The sequence below is a fragment of the Schistocerca americana genome, chromosome 8 (genome assembly GCF_021461395.2).
Source record: "Schistocerca americana isolate TAMUIC-IGC-003095 chromosome 8, iqSchAmer2.1, whole genome shotgun sequence".
Taxonomy (NCBI): domain Eukaryota; kingdom Metazoa; phylum Arthropoda; class Insecta; order Orthoptera; family Acrididae; genus Schistocerca; species Schistocerca americana.
Window position 1 is genome coordinate 469,038,141 of NC_060126.1, and position 12,654 is coordinate 469,050,794.

Below are 12,654 nucleotides of genomic sequence, written 5' to 3' on the forward strand. Positions count from 1 at the left end.
TGCTGATATCGGCCATAAAACAAATGTACAAATCTCGATCGCTGTCTTTAAATTACGATAGTGTCGTTTATTTCTGCCACAAAATTCATATAGGCAGCGTTTATGCTCCCACAAACGATTTTTAAGAGGATAATTTTTCAAAATTATACCACAACTTCTTGTGCAACGTGCAGCAATACAACACGCACCACATTACTTTGATAGGAAACACACACGAAATTGAGACACCGTAATACGTGTGCAAGTAACGACACGAAACTTCAGCTATGCGTTTGTGCCGTAAAGTTAAAGGCATCGGATTTGGCCTTAACAGTGTCTGCTTGATACTCGAAATATCTAGAACGCACGCGAGTTATAGAAGTCGCTACCGTCCACTCCAGTGATCTCTGGTCGATTCCAAACGTGATAGTCACGTTCATTCTTACGATGTTGGTAGCACTGGCACCAGCCTATATAATCGTTGGCGCGGGCTCGAAGCGCACAATTTGCCGCCGTGTACGGAAAGTGTGCAAACCGAGCGAATCTTTTGAAGTTACAGCAGCGCTTTCTTTCGTTAATGGTAAGTGCGCACATAAGATGTTGTGTTTGCTGCTTCCATGTAGTGACCTGCAGTTAATTAATGAAGTGATGTTGAACTCTTGTTGAGATCAAGTAGATTTTGTTTGAGGTTGCGTGGATTATTTGACTACCGGGAGTGCTGGTAACTGTTATGCGCTGCCGTGATACTGTATTGGTTCTTTTTGTCACGTTGTGAAGTATTTTTATTTCTCCTACATAAGATATAGTAATACACCACTGGGTTGTTCAAGAGGTGAATCACTAATTTTTGAGGCTGCACGTAATGTGCGGTTGGAGGAGATAAACATAGTTTACTGACGCGACATTTCCTTCGTAATTCCTTAAGCACACACTGAATGGTTATAAGCACTTCCGTGAATAGTAAAAGTAAGCCGGAATAGTTTAACTGTAAGACACAGTGATAGTGAGGCATGCATTGTTGCAGATGGCTCTGACACCGATGATCCGCCACTTGCTTGACGATGTCGACAGACAGATGTCATTATTCGACCAAAATTTTGGCTTGGGTCTGACACATGACGATTTGCTTCTCCCTCGTCTGTCTGTCGTCCCTAGTCTTTCTGGATACTACAGACCATGGCGTCATTTGGCAGCTCGTAACTCCGGCGTATCTACCATTCAGAATAACAAAGATGGGTTTAAGGTAAGTGAAGGTCGCATGCTAAATTTTAATCTAACACTGCTTATTAGCTGTTAATAACGTCAAAGAAAAAAGCAATTTTGCTAGTTCTGGAGTTTATGGGGAGATCACCACTGAAAATAGCTTATGTTAGTCGAACTTACGGTACCGTTTTCGTTGCAAGATTCAAGATTCTTTATTAGCCATTGATCATGCAAGATGAAATAGGCTTCGTCAGTACATAAAATAATATTAATATTCCAGACACTATATATAAGGCATAGATATAATTAGCATATGAGTAACTTACAAATAACATAAACCTTAAGCAGGTGACTACAATGCTTAATACATATTCTTGTTTCAGATACATACAAAGGTACCAAAAATGAGTTACATTGTAGTAGCAAACACAGTAGTTACGTAACACATCATAACACTGGCAAATAAAGTAGTTACCTAACACAGTTGAAATACAAAGGTATTAGATATGAAATATTTTGTGACAGTATATATAGTAGTTAATTAAGTTAATTATGCAATTACAGGTTTATCTCTGTGCTACTCAGATCATAATATTCTTGCATAGAATAAAATGGATTGTCAGATAACCAATTGTACAAATTTTGTTTAAGAATTTTTGTGGGCATGTCCCGAGCAGATTGCGGTAGTTTGTTGAATATTTTTAAGGTATTCACTTTGTGTGAGTTACTACTTTTTGTTAGTCTGTGTCTTGGTATATCATAATCTGCCTTCCTTCTAGTGTTGTAGTTATGAATTTCTTCCCTGACAACACCTTCCATACCATTGTTTTTAATGTGTAACATACAGATATAAATATACAAGTTTACAATGGTCAACAGTCTTAGCCTTATAAAGAGAGGACGACAGTGCTCCGTGGGACCGACTTTACACATTATGCGCAGCATTCTTTTCTGCATCAACAAAATTTTGTTACTGTGAGAGCTGTGCCCCCATATGAGAAGGCCATATGTAATATGTGACTGGAAGAGTCCACAGTACATTGTTCTCAGAAAGTTCATGCTAATCATGTCCCTAAGTTTCCAAAGGAGATAGGAGACTCTTGAAAGCTTTTTGCAAACCTGATTTACGTGTTCTTCCCAATTAAGTTTGGAATTAATATGCATTCCTAATAGTTTTACAGTTTTGTTTTCTATGGTTTTGGGTAACCCTAAGAGAAGCTGTTGTGTTTTCTCTGAGTTACACAGTAATTTATTGGATGTGAACCAGTGGATGGCTGATTTGAGTGATTCCTGTGTGTTATTGTCCAAAGCTGAGATGTTCTGATGTGAGGTGAGGAGGGTTGTGTCATCTGCATAGCATATGGTAGTACTATTTATGTGATGAGGTAGGTCATTGATGGCTATGATGAAGAAGAAGGGTCCCAGAACCGAGCCCTGTGGTACACCAGTACTAACTGCTGCTACAGGGGAGTAATTATTTTTAACTGAGACAAACTGTCTTCTATTATGAAGATATGACTCTATTACTGCTAATGCTGGGTTACATACACCATAAAACTCTAGTTTTGCAACCAGGGTGCCAAAGGGAATGCAGTCAAAAGCTTTGCTCAGATCACACAAGACCAGTGACACCATATTCCGGTCTTCAAAGGCTGTTAATGTCTGGTCAACAATTTCCAGGATGGCCGCAGTGGTATTTCTGCCCTGTCGGAATCCGAACTGACTATTGCTCAAAAGGTTGTGTGTCTCAAAATAGCTACTTAATTGAGTGTACATAAGTGACTCAAATACTTTAGAAAATATTGGCACAATTGAGATTGGGCGATAACTTTTAGGAAGATGTTTGTCACCCTTTTTAAACACTGGAATAACTTTGGAAATTTTGAGGGAGTCGGGAAACACTCCTGACTGTAAACATTTATTAAATATGAATGCCAATGGTTTAGCGATCGAGTCTACAGTTTTTTTTACTATGTAATTGGAGAGCCAGTAGCAGTCCATACTTTTAGAATTTGAAAATTTTGTGACTGTTCTTTTAATCTGAGCAGGTGTGATACTATACCAGTTAAAGACATGATCTACTGGTGGAAGGGCATTAAGTAAATTGCTTGCAGATGTATCTGTTTTTTCTATCTTACTTTCAATTTCTTTAATTGAGCTAATGAAGTAGTCATTTAGTTCCCTTGGAGTGAGCTGAGTTTCATGTGTGTGACGTGTGGGATTTTCTTGTGCTACAATCTGCCATGCTGCCTTGCACTTGTTTGTTGCACCTTCTATGTACCCTTCATAAGCAGCCTTTTTTGTCTGTATCAGCTTAAGTTTGTAGAATTTTTTACATTTTTGGTATGCTGCATAAAAGGTGCCCTCCTGCTCTGATCTTTGTTTACATGCATTTTTATATGCTGTGTATAGTACGAGCATGTTTTTTCTTATCTGGACCAGTTCGTCTGTGTACCATTCCAGCTTTTTATTTTTATATGTTCCAGAAGAGTTGGTTTTAATTAGTGGTGAGCATGAATACCATAATTCTGTATAATTTTTTCATCAGTCATTTTTATACAACTAAATTCTGCATCTAACTCTGTACAGTAAGATGATACATCTATTTTTGTAAAGTTGAAATTATCTCTGATAAAGATCCCAGCCCCACCATTTCGCCTCTGCTTTCTGCACATTATGTCTGCAGTGACGTATCCTTGAGGTACAAACATATCTACCTCATTTGCAACTAACCAATGCTCACATACACATATTACATCAACATTCTTAATCTTACAGAAATGTTCCAATTCTAACATCTTATTTCTAATACAACAAATATTAACTTGAAGTAATGTCAGCATATTATCTCCCTTTTTGTTTATCTGGATACAGTTTGACTTTGAATCACAGTTTATATTTTTTACATTACCTACGAGTGGTGTGCTTGTCAGATTGTTGATCCCCATGTCTGTTATGGTGTGCTGTTGCTGATCTGGGGCCAACAAAAATCCTGACTTCTCGCAGGTCAGTTTAGACGTCCAGCAGTTTAAACCGGAGGAGCTGACGGTAAAAGTGGTGGGAGACAGTGTGGTGGTAGAGGCAAAACATGAAGAGCGTAAAGATGAGCACGGATACATCTCGCGCCAGATGCAGCGTCGCTATTTGCTGCCGAAGGACGTCGTGACTGACCAGGTGCAGACGCAACTATCATCAGACGGCGTCCTCACCATCTCGGCACCAAAGAAGGTACGTGTCAGAAAATGTTACTGACCTTCCAGTAGTTAAAGAACCTATATTACGTTACAAAACTTGGTAGGATGTCCTTCACACAATATAGGTGTGGGATGATGATAACTGGCAATGATTTGTACATAATTATTGAAGGCCCAGTCAATAAGATTATGCCCAGAAGAAACAGCAAAATTTGGTTACTGTGCAGCAATTCTTTTTGAAGAGTCAGCTGATCTTGATTACAAATCTGTAACGGGAAAAATTGTTTGTAAGCTGCATTGGGATTTGCAACTAATTTGTAATTTGCAAACAATATTCTTCTCAAAGTAATAAGCTTTGTAAAAGGCTGCTCAAAAGAAATTAGGCTAGGCACAGTGCACTTTCAGCACTTTTATCTACAGTGTTGTGGTCCTTATTGGGACCCATGCTAATCATACCGAATTTCAGACTTTAAATGAGCACAATGAGAAATAAGATTTGTCAAAGGTAACTGTGTCTTACTGTCCCTGGCACAGTAACTATAGGAAGTGTCACGGATTCAGCAAACCTCTGTAGGACTGAAACTGCTACATATAGTTGGGCATTTGTATTGTAGATAAAAGGAAGATGGAATGGAACTGTTTGCCCCTGAGCTAAGAAACATAAATTCTTCACAAGGAGGGTCATGACTGGGTGCAGCTAGTGATAAGTTAAAACAAGTGTTGCGAAGCATTTCAGTATGTGTAGAATCAGTGTATTGCATACAGCATTGCTGTGTAACTTTGCAAGCTAATCACAATAAAGAAAATATCCTATGGTAGTGATATCTGGGAACTCATTTGACTCTTTGTTTTTCAGGCTCTCCCTCCAGCAGAGAGCAGTGAGCGTGTAGTACAAATTGTGCAAACAGGTGTTCCAGCTGTTACCAACCAGCAACAGCAGGGAGGAGAGAAGATGGAGCAGTGAAATCTTCATCATTGATGTTCAAACTAAATTATTTGTTGTATTGATTGGTTATTTCTTTGTCATTACGTTTTTCCTCCAAGAAATTTAACATTTCCCTTTTCTGTCTGATAAGCTTTACATATGTCAAAGATAGCATTTAATGACTTAAAAATTGAAGTGTAAAACTGTTTCATACAAGTTACCACGAATGTCTTGTGATAATTATTCATCACTAGAAACAAAACACAATATAAGACTGATCATATTTGTGTTGTGAAATGGTAAATAAAAATTGTGTATGGTAACTGTTTTGTCATTATTGCCTTTCATCCTATGACAGTCAAACAATTCTTATGCGATACTCGGTGTGATTTGATGTCACACTGAGTGCATTGCTGTGGTGTTTACAAAAATCCTTGGCTATTGCACAGGCTTTTTGGTAAACCTATTTACAATTTTACAGTTGAAATGGCACTGTTTTTGTGGAAGTTGACGAGCAAATCTGTTGAAAGAAGTAGCAACTCCTGTGAACTAAAAGGTTAGTCTGAAATTGCAAAGGAGAATATAAATATTCAAAAATACTAAAATTTGGGTAGGTACTGCACATGGGCATACAATGGAACTATAAAGCTAGACTGATCATAATAATTTAGCATTAATAAAGACGTGTTAAGACAAAATACACACAATTTTGCAGTGAGATAAACATGATCTTGTTTGATCACATTTACCACTGGAATGACAGAAACGGAAGTTGTGGACATTTTACAGTAAATTAGAAGAGATTTTTTTTTTTAAAGTCTCAAATATATTTTCACTAGGTCTACAAATAATTTGCAACAGTTAACACAACTCTACTGTGTGAATCTTGCAACAAATGTAAGGTGTTTCTGTTTGAGCTTACAAAGGATATCAGTTTCAAAATTATGCTTATTACTGGAGCCACAGGAATTGGTTAGCTTATATTTCAAGGCTTGAATTGCATAGTATAATAATGGGATTACGCAATTTTACACCATTGTGAAACTTTGTTGGTAGTGGTCATTACAAGCTTCATTAGACTGTGGATAGTTGCAGGCCCACTTCACTTAAGTTGGCCAAATATAACATTACATATTGGTATTATTCAAATTGTGAACTAAGTTTGTCAGGATTCCCAGCTTAATGTTATTTTCACTTTTAATGACAGAAAAAGTGTATAGAAGGAAATGATACACCACAGACATGTGCATTCTTTTGCTCCAGTAATTGGAACCCCCTTGTTCTCTATGTAAAGCACAGCAATTACTTTTATTATTTTAACTTTCGGTAATTACAAAATCTTTGGTTGGTTTGATTTTGGGGAGGGGACCAAACAGTGAGTCATCGGTCCTAGGAAAGTCTTTAATTTCTGTTGTACAATGAGACCTTATTTTTTTCTTTCTCTTTGTTTTCTACTTTGTAAAATTATTTATTTCTTCCTTGGGAGACTACAGACTCAGATTTTTGTGAAAAAGTTATGCAATATGCAAACACCCAAGGTGAAGTATTACCCGACCACAATATAATTGCACTTGGCCTCCCATGGTCATTATCAGAAATGCACAATGATGTTAAATGTAAACTAGAACTATGGTGACTAATGAAAACACATCACACTGTGAATGATTTCAAGACAGCTGTGCAAGTGCCTCATCGCATCCTCGCGAAACATCACGATACAGACTCACAATTAGCCAACCAAAATGCACCCATTTTGAGGTGCAATAATATTGTGGTCAACTAATATAGCCAATTAATTTTTGAGTACAACATCTGGACTTAGACTTGTCTAATAAAACCAGGCATGAAATTCTATGCTACGTACATACGCCACAGAAAAGAATACAGAGATGCAAAATATTTGTAGGCAGTTTAAAAATGCAACACACATGGACATAAACAGATTGGGGAAAGGATTCCACAATACACACTGATTTTTTCCTACACAGACTAAGAGAAAAACACTGTTATAACAGAAATTTTAGTACCAGTAAATAACCTCTGAAGTATGTAGTATGATGCCACAGAGGTCATACCTTGCATGGAAAGGAATTTGCATTATATGGATAATTAACTGTGAAATCTGATGTCAGTGAAGCTATGAAACTCCAAGCGACATGAGATTTTGTCAGAGCAAGGAAACACCTCAAATGTAACCAGTCCACAGAGAAGAATCCGTAGAACATGGATAATGTACCTGATACAACACACAATTTCCCAGCCTTCAGAAACATCTGACAGCAGCACCATGATAATCAACAACAGAAATGGGAACAGCAGCAAAAAAGTCACAGCAGTCCTGTGAATGGCCCGTAAGATCCAGAGAACCTATGCTTCTCATATATTTTTGGAACCTGACAAGGACACAAGACAGAACATGTCACCATATAACATACATATAGCTAATTGGTTCTCATCCTAGTTACCAGCATATTTTTAAGCTTAAACATTCAGTTGAGATAGCAATGGCTGGTGAAAATTTGTAATACATTTACATTATGGAGCACTAGTGGAGAAATTTTGAACTAAGTGGCATTAACATCCATCCCTGTGAGTTGGCAATTTAATATTGTAGAAAGAATGCCAAAAATAGAGGTATATGTATTTTTACCAGATCAATTACAAAAGGTGTGAAGCCAAATCATTGAGTGTGGAGAAACATTTTGAAGCAGCTGCTGTGCAGTTGTATTAACTGCAAGGAAAAGTCATTGCAATAGACAGACCACCTACAGGAGATACAGAATATTTATTAAGCACTTAAAACATTGCTTAACATTTTATTTACAGAAGGAGCAAGTATAATCATACATGAGGACTCCAGTGTAAATCTTAGGAACAAAAGTGGTCTGAAAGATTAGTTCTTAAGTCTCTCTGGTTGAAAGCTTACTTGTTAACAGTGATTTTGTTGTGCCCCTATGCAAATCACCATCTCAGCTATATGGTGAGTAGCAATCTATCCTATTCATAATATTTTCATTATTCCATTCTGGATTTTCCACTGTGCGAAAAGTGCACTTTAAACATACAGAAGAGACATTTCTACAGAAAACTGTGTTGACTTTGTGTAAATATCCTACGGAGTCAGTCCTGGATGGGTGCTGTGCCCCAAAAAACTATCAATGATGTGTATAATTCCTTCTCTTCACTTTCCATGGGATATTTTGAAATGAACTTTCTAAAGAAGATGTCAAGAATCGGATTCCATACTAGCACAAATGCAAATTCCTGGATTTTATTTGACATTAAAAATTCTTGTATAACATTAAAAAGAATAATTTCTAAAATCAAAACATCCATAGGTCCACAGTTTAGAGAGATGGTAAGAACTACAAGGCAGTATATTGAAAAGTAATCACTAAGGCAAAATTTATGGCTGATGACAGCTTAATAAAGTAGTCTGATAAGTCAAAAGCTATTTGGGGAATTGTGAGGACTGAAACTTAATATTAAAAAAGAAAATTTGCCAAATTATACAAACAGTTATTTCAATGAAAGCTACAACTTCATTATGTTCGAAATCCACAAATCAAGAAAAACAAGAATGTTGAAAAGCTGCTTGCAGCATGAGTGTAAATCCAACAAATGAACACAATGTGTTAAAAGTGATAACAATCTTGAAACCTAAAATGTCAACAGAGTAGATGAGGTGCTGATGTCTATCACGATCAAGATTGCACCACAAACTGCAAGACCCTTGGCATATATTGCCAACTTTTTGTTGGGGAAGGAAAGTTTCCTGAAAGGTTGAAAACATCAATAGTGAAGCCAGTGTTTAAAAGCTGTGACAATAATAAAGTAGAAAACTATTGGTCAAAATTGCTCCTTCTGGCATTCTTCAAAACATTAGAAAAAATTCCTGAAGCACCAAATCAACAAATATCTAAATGATGCTAAGTTACTTAACAGTAATCAATAAGGTTTACAGACAGATAAAACACAGAAACGGCAGTAATGTGCCACATTAAACAAATAATTAAAAATTTAGAAAAAAAAAACCAGTAGTCTAAAGAAGTTAATTTAGGCCTCTCCAAGTATTTAATTCTGACAGTCGTGGCAACCTCTTAGAAAAACTGGAAGCTTTAGGTGTTCAACTGTATGGTAAAAAGTGGTTTGAAGCATAGCATCAAAGCAAAATATGCAAAAAACAAATTATAGGACTGATGTCAACTTAGTGCAATCACAAAACCAGTTTTTTTCCTATTTTTGTGGGGGTGGAGTGAGGGGCACCTTGGAAATAGGAATACCAAAGGTAGTATTCTAGATCCCATATTATTTCTGAACTATATAAATGTGACACAAAGCCCAGATAGTGCAGCCAATACCATTCAATTTGTGGTTGATCCTAGTGTGATGATGAATGTACCACAGTAATTATTACATACAACTATCAATGAAGTCCTCAAGTATGTCAACTCTTGATTTAATAAAAACAGGTTGCATTAAATGTAAACAAAACAGTTTGGGGGAGTAAGTTGTAGTGTAAAGGTAGATATGGTGTTGGGTGACAAAGCCATAGACAGAACCATCTACAAGATTGCTGGAGATTCATGTTAATGAAAACTTAAATTTTTATGACCACATAATAAAACTTGCATAGAAACTCAATTCATTCTCTTCTCCTCTTAGAATTATCACAAACGTTTGTGCTTCAGAAGGTAGAAAGATAATGTACTGTTTCTTTTTTTTACAAAAGAGAGAATTATCCAAATAATAACTCACAACACATGGTGTTCCACAGAAATGTTACATCCCATTTTCAGAGAGATAAAAGGGCTAACAATATCTTCTCTCTCTCTACACACACAAAAAACATTTTACATATGACAGCCCACCTTAAAGTGTGAACAAAAATAATTAACACAGAAAGGTATGTGTGCCATAGTGATGTTAAACTGTACAACAGCCAACCATTCTACAATAGAAAACTGCATGACAAAAATAAATTTAATTCAGAATTTTAAAAAATCTCCTGAAACAATGCTTTTAATTGTTAAGTGTTTATGCTGACCAATAACATTTTCCAGGCAATGTTTATAAAGGAAAGTAAACACCAATATTAGGTTTAGGCCGTAGGACTCCTCTGACTGACTGCTGTATGCAGGCCAGTATAAGGAGCAGTCCATGGCTGTGAGACGTGTGATCAGCATTTCACTAATCCCTCCAGCTGTTATTGCCAGTAAATGAATCCTGATGATGACGCTGATTCATTATTCAAGCAGTTCATGATTTGGCCTCAGAAGGGCTGAGTGGAACACCCCCTACTATGCCTTTCAACCTCAGAAAAAATCTGAGTATGTACTATAAAACAACCCCAGGTCTTTCTGCACCGAAGGCGGCGATGGTAACCATTCGGCTGTGGAGGCAGTTGCAGAATGGTTACAGGCAATGTTTATATTAAGCAACAACAGAACACAATATTTCCATGGTCCAACTGGCCTCCATCTTCAGGTGAGAATACTGTTTGCCAATTTTGCCTGGACTGATATATACTGCAAACAGCAGTGGAGGACATATTCTCTTTCTTTGTAATTATGTCACACAAAATTTACATGAACATTTGGAGATCATTCATACAATATTTGTTGTCGGTAGATGGATAAAGAAATTACAGGACATCAGTGAGCAGATCTAATTGAACAATTCAAAAGTCAGGCAGATTACATTGAATGCATTGAATGGTTAGTTGGATAACTACCTGTAGGATTTCATTATTGCTGTCACACAGTGGTACTATAAACTCTGTTGCCCTGTATATCCCAGGTGGTTTTCTCTCTTCTAAAATCTCTTGAACAAATTGTGTGAAGTAATAAATAAAATCATGGATTTACAAGAAATGGATTGAAAATATTCACAGCAAAATTATTTGGAGTAATGTTTTGGAAGCATTCTGCCTGAGGTAGGCCTATACCATTTTCTCTGAGTGTGCTTATGACTTCACAGTTTAGTGCCCTAAAAGACTAATAATAATAGTAATAATTTCTGTCTGAAACAGGTACCAAATATCTGGGATTTATTGTCAACTCAGTATCAACTTGAAATGTGCGCATAAAACATACTGCTCAGAAATATGTGGCAACTATTGACATGATGCTGTGACACCTTTATGGTGGTGGTTGAATGTACATACAACTATAAAACTTTACCAGGTAATGGTATCCTCATCATGAAAGAGAACATTAAGGGGTATGGAATGAGTTGACACATACATTAACAAAGAGGAACAGCTGCTAGAAACTGAGTTATATTTGACTATCATTAAACTGTGATACTGGTCTGCTATTTTTAATCTGATACAACTTCCTTATTTTTGTTGTAAGATTACATCGTTATTTATCATGAATGGCAATTACCTACAAGAATAATAGATAGCTATTTACTGTGAAAATTGCTGCGTATTACACAGCTGACAGGAAAATTCATTCCTTGACTCCATGTGAGCAGATGGCTTGAATAAAGAGTAGATAATAAGATATGTTAGCGATTTACTTTGAAATTGGTAAGGATTTACAATTTCTTCTTTATATCTGCTGCTAGCTCCAAATCCACAAAAAGAATCCAAAGTCTACATGGAAAGCATTATTCTGCCATGTCTTGTAGGTGCAGAAATCACAGTTCATTTAAAATTAATATAGTTTTCATTAACAACAAATGACATTAAGGAATCTATGTACTGAACTGCTAAATTTGAAGATATCTAAAGAGATTTGTACTAGATGCATAGTTATTTACTGAATGTAATATTTTTATGGCTCACATTTGCTCAATGAATATTCACCTCACCTGCAGTGCCATGGAAGTGAAGTCAGTGAGGCCCACCTGCAGTGAGGATGAGAGTTGTGTGGGCTGCCCTCATCCTGGAGTGTGAGTGACTTGCCCTTCCTTTCTAAGCTCCCCTAATATTCTTCTCTCTTTTACTTGACATGTTTCTATTGGCAGTGTTACACATTTTGGCTCCTGAAGGTAAGTATATGCAAGAAAGTCTCTCTCATAATTTATAATAATATCCGGTAAAAAAAAACTTAAACATCTAAAATATAAATGATAAAATTATTTTCAAAACCTATGCCTTTCACAATTCAGCCTATAAAAAACCTTAGACTAAATAAAAAAATTAAACAATTTTTTAATGTATTTAGAAGTAAGACATGTAAAACACCTAGACCAATGTCTCTGGTAAATATAGAAGACCACATAAAATATTAAAAGAAACAAAAAGGGAGGACGAGGGAGAAGGGAAGGAGGTGGAAGAGAGGAGGGGGTGTGGGGTGGATGAGAAAATGGGAAAGGCCAAGGGTGAAAAAAGAACCGAGCACT

At 36.5% G+C, this 12,654-nt stretch overlaps 1 protein-coding gene across 1 annotated transcript; it reads left to right on the forward strand.

Moving 5' to 3' along the window:
* Window positions 1–472: 472 nt before the first annotated feature.
* LOC124545471 (protein lethal(2)essential for life-like) lies at window positions 473–5,585 on the forward strand. Its single transcript, XM_047124403.1, has 4 exons — window positions 473–559; window positions 1,004–1,222; window positions 4,189–4,410; window positions 5,233–5,585. Exons 1-4 carry the CDS (start codon window positions 557–559, stop codon window positions 5,338–5,340), a joined length of 552 nt encoding a protein of 183 aa, XP_046980359.1. The 5' UTR covers window positions 473–556; the 3' UTR covers window positions 5,341–5,585.
* The last annotated feature ends 7,069 nt before the right edge of the window (window positions 5,586–12,654 follow it).

Bases quoted from the DNA above. Each gene is read 5' to 3' on its own strand.
- LOC124545471 (XM_047124403.1), top strand. The intron at 1,223-4,188 runs GTAAGTGAAGGT...GACTTCTCGCAG, and splicing joins ATAACAAAGATGGGTTTAAG to GTCAGTTTAGACGTCCAGCA. The intron at 4,411-5,232 runs GTACGTGTCAGA...TTTGTTTTTCAG, and splicing joins CCATCTCGGCACCAAAGAAG to GCTCTCCCTCCAGCAGAGAG.